Genomic DNA, 13,450 nt, shown 5'->3' with positions numbered 1-13,450 from the left:
GGGAGGGGGGGGGAGGTGGCGGCGGCGGCGATCGATGCAAGAGGACGGGGCCGCTGGAGCAACGGCAGCGCGAGCGACGCTCTGTGGGAAAACTGATAAAGAAGAGATGGAGAGAAGGCTGTTCGCGTTAAGCAACAACGAGGGCGCGACGGCGAATTTCGGGGATGGAGATGGAGGAAGAGGAGAAAGGGAGGAGGAGGGGGGATGACATGCCACCTAAGCAAGAGTGCGCGAGGAATGCCAGAACCGCGAGCGATGTGCGACGATGCGGACATGGGGACGGTTGTGAAGTGATGTGTGCGCGCGTGTGTGTGTGTGTGTGTGTGGTCGTGCTCTGCGCGGAGGTGCCGATGCCGCGCCGAGGCGCCCAGTAGGTGTGGAAAGCGTGCGCACCTATTTCTCTCGTTGATGTTTCAAGTACGGACATGGTTGCTCGGCACACTGGCGCGCACGGGAAGGAAAAGCAACGGGACGTGCAGTGCACGCCGCCTGGTTGATGTGAGGCGGCGACACGTGGCAGCGCACGTGAGGGACCAGATGTACTCGTCTGCAGAGCACACACACACACACACGCGCGCAGGAGTCGAATAGAGAAGCGGCAAGTTGTCGAAACCGAGATAAGGTGGATGAGGCGAAAACTCGAGAGAGCCCGATGAAAGGCAGGAGGCGTCGCGGGGCGCGCGCTGGCGGTGCCCGTGGTGGACGGCCTGGTGTGTGGCAGCAGCCGCAACGCGCAGGGCTGACTGGCGTGTGCCGGCGCGCACAGGTGTGCGGAAGGGGCCGGTGTGTGTAGGGGGGGGGAGGGGAGACGGGACGAAGTGGTGGCAGTGATGAGGGCAGGGGGAGAGCCGGCGCTACTTTCTGCGCCGACCCCCCCCCCCACCCTCCTTCACCATCACCACTCAGCTCGGCTCACACACGGATCATGTATAGACGATGACGCGCTAGGGTGCACGCGGGGGCAGTCCAGTCGGCGGCAGCGGCGGTGCTGTGTAGACGGCGCGCGTGCCCTGGCTACGGTACAGGGGGCTGGGACGCTGCGACAGGCGCACCGAAGTCATCCGTGATGGCGCCGGCGACGGCTGCTGCTGCTGCTGCTGGCGGGTGCGCTGCTGCTGCTGCTGCTGCTGCAGGTGCTGCGAGGCGACGTAGGCGTTGTTGCGCGCATGGTGCAGCAACCAACTGTTTAGCACAATATCATCCCACATGACGAGGGAGATGAGGAGCATGTACACGTACACGGTCCAGTGATCGTGGCCGCTGATGAGGAGGCGGCGCAGGTAGTACACCTGCCAGGCCCAGTTCACTGCGCAACAGAGGGCGTAGACGACGAGCGCCACGAACGACAGCACCCGCGCCACGTTCACGGAGACGCCGAGGAAGCGGGAGGCCAAGAGCACGTTCACGCAGTAGGCAAAGGACGAAAAGGCCGCGTAGACGACGACGCAGCGGCACACGTTCTCGTGCTGGTAGTTGTTCATGATGCTGACGTAGTTGAAGAGCACGACGCAGGCGTGATGGACCCACGTCGACCACCGCATGCGCCGCACAATGACCATGGATATAAAGTCGGGGATCGTGTAGATGCAGCCGAGGTTGCGCAGTGTGTCGCTCTCCCACTCCTCGAAAACAATGATCTTGACGAGGTGCACGCACGCGAATGGCGTGATGGAGATGAGGATGCCGGCCTTGATGAGGTTGCCGATGATGTAGAATTTCTTATCCTGTGACGCGATGCGGCGGAACGAGTCTGAGAACCGCTCGAGGAAGTAGTAGATCATGTAGTACGAGGCGAAGACCATGTAGCTGCCGATCAGGAAGAGGCCGAGGTGATCACGGGTGTCGAGCACGTGCTGCTGGAGGAAGTACACAACAATGATGTTGAGGGCCGCCGTCAGCGCCGACACGATGATGGCGGGCTCGAGGCTGAGGCTAATGTCGGAGACGTAGGCGCGCACAAAGGAGGTGGAGCTGTAGGACGGCAAACTGGAGAGAGCGCTGAGGCTGCTGGCGATGCCGCCGCTGAGCGCACCGCCAGCTCCGCCGCCTCCACTGATGTTGGTGCCGCCTTGGGTTTGGTGGTGCAGGGTTGCCGTGCCCTCGGCGAGGGTGGCGGCCCCGCTCGCCGCTGCGGCTCGGTGCTGTCCCCTGCTTGCCTCCCCGAGTGTCATAGGATCGTACAGTGAGGTAGCCGTTGCGGAGGTGCGCTGCTGCGGGGAAAAGCTGGGCGCTGCTACCGTCGCTGCTGCTGCTGCTGCGAAGCCCACGCGAGTGCTGTCACTGTGAACACTAACGCGGGTCATGGCCAGGCAAGGAGGTCGGTGGAGCACGTCCTCCGCGAGCCTCAGCCCAGCGGCGGCACGCCGGTCACCAGCCGGCAGGAGCGGAGGGTGTGAATCACGCAGTGCATCCGAGCCACTACCAGTTCCTTGCTTCTCGGCCGCTGCCACGGTCTCTGCAAGTCTGCTGCCGCCGCTGCCGCCCGCGCTCCCACTGCTGCACCCGCTTTTCATGGGATTGAGATGGTGACCTACGCAGCACGTCGACGCCAAGGTCGACGATGACGCCGCAGCGTGTGGCGGCGGTGGCGGGTACAGTGGGGTGGCCGCTGCAGCCGTCGACTGCTTGCGCAGGTAGTACGCCTTGATTAGCTGAAGGAGCTCACCGTCGAGCTCATCCATCAACGGCGGCATGTATGGAGCATCCTCTGCTTCGGAGACTTGCCGTGCTGGCGGTAACGCTGCCGCTGTCACTGCCGCGGACGAGCGCAGTAGAGGCGTCGGCGGTGCCTGGGCATCAACGGTGGCGGTCGGAGTGGACTGTGCTGCCGCTCCTTGGGTCATCAATGCACCTCCACCTGGGCTCCCGTGATCGCCGGCGCCATGCTCGCCACCGCCTCTGCCGTGGTCACTGCCACCACTCCACCCTTGCCGACGTGCGGATGATGATGAGGACGCACACGCGGAGGCGGACCGCGACGGAGACAGTGTCGGTGAGCACACGCCAGCGTTGGGATTACCTCCGTGGCCGTCACGCTTACCCGACCGCTTCGCATCGTCGCCACGACTTCTGTGTGCGATCGGCGCCGCGGCATCACGCCCCTCAAAGCCGGCAGTTGGTTCAGCGTCGTCGGCGCCGTGCAGGTACGTGGAGGTCGCTGTTTGCGGGTGCGACAGCGCCCCGGCGACACGGCGGTCACCTGCCCCACTGTCCGCCTCACCACTGACTACGCTCCGCTCGCCTGACGGCTTGTCCTCGTCTCGGTGACGGCGCTCATCGGCTGAGGTGTCCCTTCCGCAAGGTTTGCAAGACGCCGTCGACGATGCTGAGGATGAGGGCGCACAAGCTGAGGACAATGCGGCGACGGCTCTTCGCCCAGCCGGTGGCACCGCCGACGCGACTGACTTTGCTGAGGATCGGTAGAGATCGATTGCGGGATCGCTCCCGGTGATGTCGGTCTCCGGGCTCTGATACAGGAACGCCGGGGCGCTGCAGTACAGGTCCAGCTCATCCACCACGATATCCTCCTCGTCTTCCTCAACATCGTCCTTCCCGTCAGCGCGCTTGTCAAGTGCCGAGTCATCAGCATCAGCGCTGCTGCCGCCGCCGTTGCGACGTGTATACGGTGGCTGCGCGCACTTGGCGCTAGTAGGGCTGCTGCTAGAGCTCTCCTTGTCTGGGTCTTGATGTGCACGCGGAGTCGTGCTGCCTGCGTGCGCCGCTGTGACGGCGTCCACTCGCGCCCCATTCGATGCCGTCGCTGCCACCTTTATCGGTCCGCACACCTCCATAGGCACCCCAGAAGTGGCGACGATGGTCTTCTGGGGTTCTGCGCCTGACTTTGCTGGGGATGCTAATGAAGCGGCGCTGCAGCCAGCTGCGGTAAGGGACACTGCAGGCCGCATAGCGTGGGAGGGGTGGGGGTGGGGGTGAGGCACAACGTCGGATAGAGCAAGCTGCACACGCCAAGAGCGGCGTGTATGTGTGCGGGGCGGCCGCGCGTGTATGCGGGTTACCGTCACAGCGACACGATGTGCCGCTCTCTCTCCACGTTGTCCCGCCCCGCCTTTTTCTTCCGAACGCACGAGCTGACGTGCACACACACACACACACACACACACACATACACGCGCGCGTGTGTACGTGTTGTGTGCAGCACGCGAAATCGAATCACGCGCGTGCACGCACACGTCCTTTGCCTTCGTTGTTGCTCTTTGTTGTGCTGTCGCGTTGTATGGGATGGCGCACGCACCCACCAGATGATGGCGGCGGGAGGAGGAGGGGGGGGAAGGGGCGAAGGACACGAGGAGGAGGAAGAGCGGAGGAGATGGTGTAGTGCGAGGGCGGGACAGGCGTGGGGGTAGGCGCGCACTCGCGGGCCCTTGTGTGCTCCGCGAGTGGGGAGGGTGGTGGGGCATGGAGGACGGATGGTGGCGCGTCCTCCCCCCTCTCCTGCTCCTCCTGCTCCCCACCGAAGGAAGGCGGGCTGAGGAGAGAGAGAGACAGAGGGAGATGCGATGCAGCTACTCGATCGCCAACACGCGAGATCCGGCGAGGAAGAACAACGTCGGTGCGCGGTGTGCTGCGTGGGTGGGTGCGGGGCATCTACACCCCATACTCTTCTTGCGTTCGTTGTTGTTAGGATCTGCTCATCAGCGGCGCGCTCCCGCCCTCTCCGCGGCCTCTGCGGTCGCGTATCTCGACTGTCCGCGGGAAGCGCCGTGGCGACATGTTTTGGGCCGATGCCGCATGCACACGCATGCCTCCAAAGTCTGATAAGAGCACGGCGAAGTGGTGTTGTTTCTCTACTGCGGTGTGGCCACCGCACACACCGTCTCGCCGCCACACCACACCCAACTCCAACGCCACTCGACCCCCACCGGCCCTGTCACAGGACGCCCCACATCCGCGTGGTGCGAAGCATGCCGCAGACGGGCACGCGCGTGGGTCACCCGCAACGCGCTGACCCCGCCATCCAAGCCCGGTCCTTGCCTCATGCTTTCACCACCCGAGGCCTCGCAGGTTGTCTCATAGCCCCCCCCCCCATTATGCCGGTTGCCGTCCCTTGGGTGCATCGCCCCCTCCCCTCCGGATGGCACTCAGGCTCCCGACACCCCAGTGGGCAGTGAGAGGGGACGTGTGAGGCACGTCTGAGCCACTCCGACGCCACGCCATCCCAGGGCCTCGCCGCGGACCTCCGTGGCGATGCTTCGCTCTGAACCTCCTCCCCCCTCCCTACGTCGTAGGTGTGTGACCCTGTGCCAGCAACAGAGGTGGTTCGGCAGTCGGCAACGGGATGGAGGAGGAGGGCGGGGTGTGGTGTGATGGCGGTGGCGGTGGTGGTGTGGCTTCTCCCTCCCCCGTACACACACACACACACACACACACACTCACACACAGACAGGGTGTTGGGGCGGGTAGGTGGGAGCACTGGTGCCTCGAGACACCACGCACTGCAAGATGCTTCCCGCCGTCACCTCCCTGATCCACACCGCCCTCCCTCTGCGTCAGCGGCAGCCCTGGTGTGCATCGGTGCTACCGCTAACCCGAGGGGGGAGAGAGAAGCCACACCGTCGAAGTTGCCACCTGCGAGGCGCCTGTGTATGGTGCGACACAGACGGACGGACGGACGCGCAACCGCCTCTATGCACGCGCGTATACCTGTGGTCTCCGGCGCTGCCTCACGACAGCATCGGGGTCTTCACCGGGGTGTTGTGGGACGACACCGTCATGGCACCCACCCAGCGCTTCCCATTCCGGCCCAGCAGGAAGGCGAGAACGTTGACGATGCCGTTGCCCTCTGCGTACAGACACCGACCGCGGCCGTCCGCCGCCGCTGCCGCTGTGCCGGTGGTAATACTGCGCGCCTTGGACGGACACACGGTCGCGTAGTAGCGCTCTTCGTCGTCGTCGATGGGCACAACCCGCTGCGCCTGTTGCGGGTCCTTCGGGAAGATCGACACGAGCTCGCCATCGCTGCCCTGCGCGAGCGGGTTTGCCAGCTCCATGCGAGTGGCGCCGCACCACACACCGATCCACTGGCGCACGGCAACACAGCTTATCAAGACGGCGGCGGCGGCGCTGTAGTGCAGCACCCACACCCCAAGCATCGAGGCACGCGTCGGCCAGAGGTAGTAGCGGAAGAGAAAGGTTCCCCAATGCACGTAGCTAACAAGGAAAGACGGCTTCTGCTCCGCTGCTGCGGCGGACGCGGCTGCTGCCTTGACATAGTTCATCGTGATCTCGTCCAGGAGGCGGTACTGGCGACACGGCAGCCCGTGAAGCCACACTTCCATCGCGGTGTTCAGCCAGGCGAAGCTCAAGACAGGCGTCGCGGCAGCTAGCATGGACGGCGCCACCGTCTGTAGGCTTGTGTTGTCCCACGTCATCACCGGCGTTGCTCCTCTGGCGGCAGCGGTTGCCGCCATCGCCTCGGTGGTCTGAAAGGCGAAGAAGGCGTCGCGATACCACGGCACGCGCTCTGGGCAGCGCAGCCGCACGCGCGTCTGCTGCGTTCCCCACACCATCACCAGCAGCTCGAACAGCACGAAGCACGTCATCGACAACACGAACACGAGGTGATTCGAGCGTCCGATCGGGCTGTCCAGCAGACTCGAGTAGCTGTCGTAGCCACGCACGACGACGTCACGCTCACGACAGTGGAAGGCGCGCAGCGGGATCTGCATGTGGCGCTCCTGGGAGAAGAAGCGCGGGTGGAGCCAGCGGTACTGCCGCGACGCGAGGATGCGCCAAAGTGGCGACGTGCGCAACGTGCCCTCCTCCGACGCGCGCATCATCGACCGGCCAGCGAGCAGCTTGCACAGCACCGCGCATGTGACGGAGGTTAGCAGGAGCAGCATGAGGACCCAGCGCACGAGGTTGTTCGACTGCGCCATGTACGCCTTCTCGGCGGCCACGAAGGCCGGGGTGGCGGCGACGGTGTCGGCCTGGAACTCGTCCAGCGGGCTCGACCGGAACGTGAGCAGGCGGATGAAAGAAAGACCGAAATAGTGGATGAGGGGCTGCCGGTCGGTGCCGTCGGCGGTCGACGTAGCGCTCGTGCCCCACAGCGCTGCCGCGGCTGCCGACGCCGCCTGGCGCTCCTGTGCTGTGGCGGCGTCGCCACCGGAGAAGGAGAAGAGCGGCACCAGCCCCAGGCTGTTCCACGCCCACACCTGGACGACCAGGAAGGTGAGCCAGATGAACAGGTTTATCGGGTCGCGCAGGCGGAAGCGCCACGTGCCGCGCATGGACTCCGCGATGCTCAGCGGAATACCAACCTGCTTGATCAGCGGTGGCGGCGGCCCGCTGCGGCTCGTCTGCGTCGGCCGCGGCGCCAGCATGGACCACAGGAGATTTTTGAAGAAGAACGTGCCAAGCGGAAGGTAGCTTGCGATGGGTGGCAGCACCTTCATCATAAGGAAGGTGAGGGCGAGGTACATGGGGCCCGCGACGGCCATCATGGCGAAGGCGTTGTTTCTGCGGATCATGTGCAAGGTGCCGGTAGCTCGGCGGTCCCGCACGCATACGTACCGACCTCTGCTGGTGGTGTTGATGGTGGCCTCTGCGGACACTTCGAGCAGCGCTGCCTTCACCGAGTCGGCCAGCTCGCCGAACTCGCGGTCAGCAAGCGCGTTGTCGGAGGTGGTCGCCGCCGTGGCAGCTGTCAGGCTCGACACGGGGTACGACTCGAGCACATAGACTGCCTCCGGATGATTGCGGACGCGGGCGTGCTGCAACGCCGTCCAGCCATCACTGTCCGGGATGTGCCGGTCGGCGCCGCGGCTGAGAAGCAGCTCCATCACCTCAGAGAAGCCCTCGCGCGCGGCCCACACCAGCGGCGTGCGGCCATGGCTGTCCTGCGCATCCACGTCGTAGCCCCAATGGTCTAGCAGGTATTGGCACGTCGCAGGAGAGTTGCAGTAGGCGGCCCAGTGCATGAGCGTGTGCCCCTCCACATCACGCTGCTGCGGGTTCAGCAGGTAGTATGGCTTCTTTGTGCGCGGGTTCTCAAGCGTGGCGGCCCGCGCCTGCTGCTCCGAGGACGGCTTGTAGAAGACGAGGCCGTGATCGCTGACCTGCAGGAGGCGGGCCTCGCGCGCCGCGTCTTCGGTGAGCATGAGCAGCAGAGCAAGGTGGCCGCTCTGCACGGCTGTGAAGGAGGCGTCGAAGCCCTGGCGATCGCGGTGGCTCGGGTCGGCGCCGTGGTCGAGAAGGTAACGAACAACGTCCGTGTGCCCGCCGGTAATGGCCCACTGCAATGCTGTGTGGCCGAGCGCGTTGACCGCCTCGAGCGGCGCGCCGTGGTCGACGAGGAACCGCACAATGGACAGGTGCCCCTTGAAGGCGGCCCACATGAGGGAGGAGGCGTTGTTGCCCTCGTACACCGCCCGCCGCGTGGGGATATCGACGATGCCCTGCGACCACATCAATATAACGGCCTGCAGGTTGCCGTAGGCGCAGGCCTCCTCGAAGCACGACGGGAACTGGCGGCGACGCACGGCGTCGTGCTCTCGCAAGAGCCGCTCCGCTGCTGTGCGATTGCGATGCTGCTCCGCTGCCGATGCAGAGGTGCTGCGGACCATGACGTCGTAAGGGAAATCATCTGCGGGGTTGTGGTGGTGCCAGCGCTCCGGGTTCGGGGTACCGGGCAGGTACTCGTCGAGCCCAACATGCCGGTCCCATATCCCCTTCATGTGCTGCAGCATCACGTCGATGAGACGACACGAGCTGAGGTCTTGTTCGGTGCGTTCTGCTATCTGTGCTGAGCAGGTAAGGCCGCCTCCCCCTCTCCCCGCGGATGGTGTTGTGATAACGCACGGCGTGGATGGCTCGCTCGCCGGCGGCTGTCTCAGCTTGTGTCTGCCGCTGTTGCCGTGTCTTCCTCTTCCGTCCTACGCAGGGGAGAGAGGCGAGCGCGCGTGAGGTGCGAGCAAGCAGCTGCGTGTGCTCCAGAGGATGTGCTGAGGGGGGGGGGTGGGGCGTTGTATGGAGGGAGTGAGGGCGCGCAGGTGATGTCACGCAATGAGGAGGAGGTGTGTGTGGTGGTGGTGGTGGTCGGGGAAAGGTAAGCCAAGACAAGGAGGTGGAGAACAATGATGTGGTGGGAGTGTCCGGTGCGAGAGGGGGAGGAGGCCCCGAAAGGACAGCACACACACACGCACGCACGCGCACAGACACCCCGAGGCACCGTCGCAGGCAGAGGTGCGATGGACACGCACAGCGAGCTGGCTTTTGGAACAAGAACAATCACTGCGGCAGAGGAGGAGAAGAGGCGTGCGTGCATGCGTGCGTGTGCGTCGGATAGGCCCGGCGCGCTGAGGCGAGAGGAGGTGGACGCAGCGTGAGGGTCTCTCTTGCACGGTCGCACCCGTGTGTCTGTGCGATGATGTCCTGAGGGAGGGAGGGGAGGGGTGGGTGTAAGGGGGGGGGAGTCAGGGGTTTGCACGCGCAACACGTGGGTGCTTGTCTGGCCCTTATATACCTACTGGAGTCGTGTGGTGGACTGCTCCGTGGAAGAGAGGTGCTGGACACACAGACACAGCGAGGGGGAGAAGGCGCAGAGAGTCGGGGGAGGACGGGAGATCGTCTAGAGATGAGATGGACACTCAACGAAGGCAGTCGCCGGCCACCGTGAAAGGGGTATGAGGAGTGGGAAGGGGCTGCGTGGCGTGGGGATAGGGCGGTTGAGACTGGAAGAGGCACATCGATGACGCCCCCGCCCCCCACCCCTGCGCCCATCTCTTCTTCCTCCTGTCTTCCCAGCTACATCAAGGTATATTCTGTCTGCACGACGCTCGCGTCACGCGTTCCCCGTTCCCATTTCCCTTCTACCGTCTCCGACCGCGCGCACTCTGCGCATGACCGGCTGCCGGCACGGCGTGTCGCGCTCGATCCCCTCCTCCTCCTCCCCCTCCTCATCCCCCCTCAAAGGGTAGACAGCCATGTCGCACACACACCACACAGACATGCCCGAAGGGATGGCAACGCCCCCCCCCCCCAGGCTCGTTGTGCGTTGGAGGTGATGCATGGCAAGGAGAGGGAAAAGTGGTGCGCGTGTGCGTGTGCGTGTGCGTGTGTGTGTGGAGGGCAAGCGGCGTGGGGCTGTGCATTCGGAGGGAGACCACACTCCAAAGATAATGCTGGCGCACCCTTAGAGCCTTCGTGCCGCCGCCTCGCTGCTCAGCTTCTACCCTGCCGCCGTCACCTCTTCCGCCTCTTCGTCCGTCTCTGTGCTCGCGGCGCCAGCCCAGTGCTGCACGGCATTCGGGTCGCGAAGCCGCGTCGCGTAGCGACCCGGATTGGCGCGCAGGTGCGCTGCCAGCGCCTCCAGCGCATGCCGAGTGCACTCCGCACCCTCCTCCTCGTAGCGCTTCAGTCGGGCCTCCGAGGTAAGCAGACTGGCGTACCCCCTGCCGCTTCTGCCCGAGGTGGGGGCCCACGAGGAGACCGTCAGCGGCGTCACGTACCCACGCGCTTGCCGCGCGTCCGGCGGCACCTCTTCAAGCGGGTCATTGTCTGAAAACCAAACGCGCTTGCCGTGCTCTGCCGGCGATGAGAAGCACGGCGTGGCGCATGCAAGCGACCGCGCCTGCCACAGTGTCCGCAGGAGAACCGCTACCGCTGTCGCCTCGGTGTTGCGCAGTGCGCACAGCCCCCATAGTGTCCAGAGCAGCACCCGCACGCACCAGAACGTTGCGGCGCGCAGAATAGCGGGCGGGACGAGCCAGTGGAGCAGGATTCCGCTGCCGACGCACATGAGCACAAGAAGGCCGGAGCCGAGAACCACGAGGACACTCAGTGCGGAAGAGGAGTCGTCATCCGCGTCGCCGCCGCCTTCAGCACCGGCCCACCCACGCCCACCACCTGACGCGGGCTCTGACAGGGACAGGATCACGTAGTGGATGCTCCTCACGGCATTCAGAAGACCGTCCATCATCGCCGTCGACCCACCCAGCAGCAACGCCATGGCAAGCATGGCCAGCTGGAGCGAGGTGCCCTGCAGACGGCGGATCACGTACCAGAGAAGCAGGAGCAGCAGCAGCAGAATGCCGCAAAGGCCCGTCACAAGCTGCTTCACGAGAGGGCTCTGCGCGACGTGCCGCTCGAGCTGCCACACCACCCATGCCATGATGAGCATCTGCAGCCACAGAACATCGAAGCTGCACGTCTCCTCCAACGACACTGGAAGATGATCGGCTGCGGCGGGCGACTGAAGAGGCGTGCCCGCCGCGGCCGCCCCCATGTTGGACGAGGACGGCGGCAGGGCTGCGAGTGCGAAACACATCGGTTTGCCGGCCGGCAGCGACGCTTCCCACTGCAGGTAAAACGTCTCCTGCACCTCACCTTCCACGACCACCTCCTTCTCCACGAGTTGCGCGTGCGTGTGCATCGTGCGGCTGCCGACCATCTGCTGAAGGGCGATGGGGAGAACCGACTCGCCAAAGTTCTGATGTGGGCCCAGCTCCTCTCGTACACGAGCCAGGAATCCGCGTGCAGCGGCAACAGCAGCCGACCTCGAGACACCGTCATCGGCCGAAATAGACGTCGCACGTGACCACGCAGCCGCTGCAGCGGCTGCCGTGTCATCCCCGCGGCTCGTGCCCAAGAGCAAGCGGGCGGCAAGGCTGACCACATCCTTCATGATAGACACCGTCCATGGTTGCGTGCTCGGCGGGGACGACGGCGGACCTGTGCGTGCACGCTGCCGTCGCCCTCTTGGGAACACCACCACCCCCGCCGCTGCCGCCGCTTGCTGAGCTTCTCGCCGTCGTGCCGCCGCATCTTCCTCGAGTAGCAGCGAGGCTGCGTGGACGGCCGGTAGCGAGCATACAAACGACGCGGCTGCCGGGCGCGACTGCGTGCTCGGCACGAGTTGCACAACGGGCGGAAAGGAAACCACGCGAAGCAGCGAAGTCGAGCTGTAGGTCGACATCGCCATGCGGGAGAGCATCACGTGAGCGGGCATGCCGCTCTGTGCCGTGCCATCGCCGCCCCCGGCACCACCTTTGTTGACGCCCTCATCAGCCGCCACCGACGCTGCTGCGGCCGGGCCGAACCACGATTCAATATGAATGCGCAGAACCACCCGTCGGCGCATGAAAACCTGTGCCCACGCCGTGGCGCTGCGCCACGCAAACACGCGCAGGTTGGCAGTGACCTCCGTCACGGAGCACCGGACGTAATACCCGAGTCCAGACAGGTCCACGATAACCGCAACAACACTGGCGATGGGTTGTACGACGGCGCGCACAGACCTCATGAGCGACAACGATGATGCGTCACCACCTCTCTTGCCCGCTTGTGCATTGCTGCCGTGCGCTCCACTTCGGACGCCGGCGGTGCCGCGGTGCCGGCCTGAGGAGAGAGAGCCAGCCGCTGCACGTCCTTCATCCGAGTACAGGGCGTTGTAGCTGCGCACGCGCCACGCCGTTGCAGCATCGGACAGTAGCTCTCCTTGCACGCCCCCAGCGGCGCCGCTGGAGAGCCGCGATCCATCGGCTGTAGCGGCGGCAGCGGTGCTGACGTTCATGAAGTAGCTCGGGAACGTGCTCTGCAGCGGGGCTTGGTGCGCCGGTGTGCGTGGCCCGATGTGCCAGGTGAAGATGCGCGCCGCCGCCTCCGCCGACGAGGCTCGCTGCAGGAGGTCCTCCCTGCGGTCGCCGGTCAGTTGCTTGCTGATGCGGGGAAGCACGCAGTCACCCGACAGTAGCGGCGAGGAGGAGAAGGGGAACGTGGCGTACAGCTCCTGGCATGTCGGCAGGCCGGCCGCGCGTGTTGTCCCTGTTGTGTGACGCATCGGTGCTGAGGCAGCTCTGCCGGTCTGCGCACTCGTGCTCGGTGCGGCGATGTGGCCGATGCTGCTGTCGATGTGGTGCGCTGCCGCGCCACTCTTGCCTCTTGCGTGCCCGTGGTCGATGCCTTCATCGCTCGCCGACGATGCAGCGCAGGCTGCGTGGCAGGCCAGCAGGAGAAGGACGCTACAGAAGGGAATAAACAACCGCGTTCTCGCCGCCGCCAACGACGACGACGACGACCGTCTGGCAGACGACGCGGACACGCCGCAACAACGCTGTGTGAGAGGCTCCATGCTGCGGCACTGATGGCGGTGATGGACTGCACCGTACGACACGACCAGTAGACCTACACGCACGACGACCACAACCACGGAGTCTATACTCAAGCCTGAGGAGCATAAGAGAAGAGGAGCACAGGGGCGAAGCACGTGGGGGGGGGGGGAGGAGGAGGAGGAGGGGTGGAGAAGGCGAGACGCAGCGGAGGCTCTATGAACGCATGCGCATGCGTCACTCGTGGGGGAAGAGGTAGTGTCTAGCGGGCCGCTCTGCGGGCCTACCTGTCTGATAGAGTTTGCTTGTTTGTTTTTTGGGAGGAGAAGGAGGAGGGCGGTGGGTATCAACGACACTTCGCGCGCGCTCCTGTGCGTCTAGAG

At 65.0% G+C, this 13,450-nt stretch overlaps 3 protein-coding genes across 3 annotated transcripts; all 3 read right to left on the bottom strand.

Annotated features, from left to right (window-relative positions):
- Nucleotides 1-944: 944 nt before the first annotated feature.
- Nucleotides 945-3,905, bottom strand: LMXM_03_0490 (conserved hypothetical protein; the record flags this gene model as incomplete). Its single annotated transcript, XM_003871668.1, has 1 exon — nucleotides 945-3,905. One exon carries the CDS (start codon nucleotides 3,903-3,905, stop codon nucleotides 945-947), a length of 2,961 nt encoding a protein of 986 aa, XP_003871717.1.
- Nucleotides 3,906-5,681: 1,776 nt separating this feature from the next.
- Nucleotides 5,682-8,696, bottom strand: LMXM_03_0480 (conserved hypothetical protein; the record flags this gene model as incomplete). The annotated part of the gene is made up of 1 exon (XM_003871667.1): nucleotides 5,682-8,696. One exon carries the CDS (start codon nucleotides 8,694-8,696, stop codon nucleotides 5,682-5,684), a length of 3,015 nt encoding a protein of 1,004 aa, XP_003871716.1.
- A 1,493-nt stretch (nucleotides 8,697-10,189) lies between these two features.
- Nucleotides 10,190-13,090, bottom strand: LMXM_03_0470 (conserved hypothetical protein; the record flags this gene model as incomplete). Its single annotated transcript, XM_003871666.1, has 1 exon — nucleotides 10,190-13,090. The coding sequence occupies one exon, from the start codon at nucleotides 13,088-13,090 to the stop codon at nucleotides 10,190-10,192; it is 2,901 nt and encodes a 966-aa protein (XP_003871715.1).
- Nucleotides 13,091-13,450: the final 360 nt, after the last annotated feature.

This window comes from Leishmania mexicana, chromosome 3 (genome assembly GCF_000234665.1).
Source record: "Leishmania mexicana MHOM/GT/2001/U1103 complete genome, chromosome 3".
Classification (NCBI taxonomy): Eukaryota; Euglenozoa; class Kinetoplastea; order Trypanosomatida; family Trypanosomatidae; genus Leishmania; species Leishmania mexicana.
The sequence above is the reverse complement of the archived record's forward strand: the minus strand, read 5'-3'. Positions and strand labels throughout refer to the sequence as shown.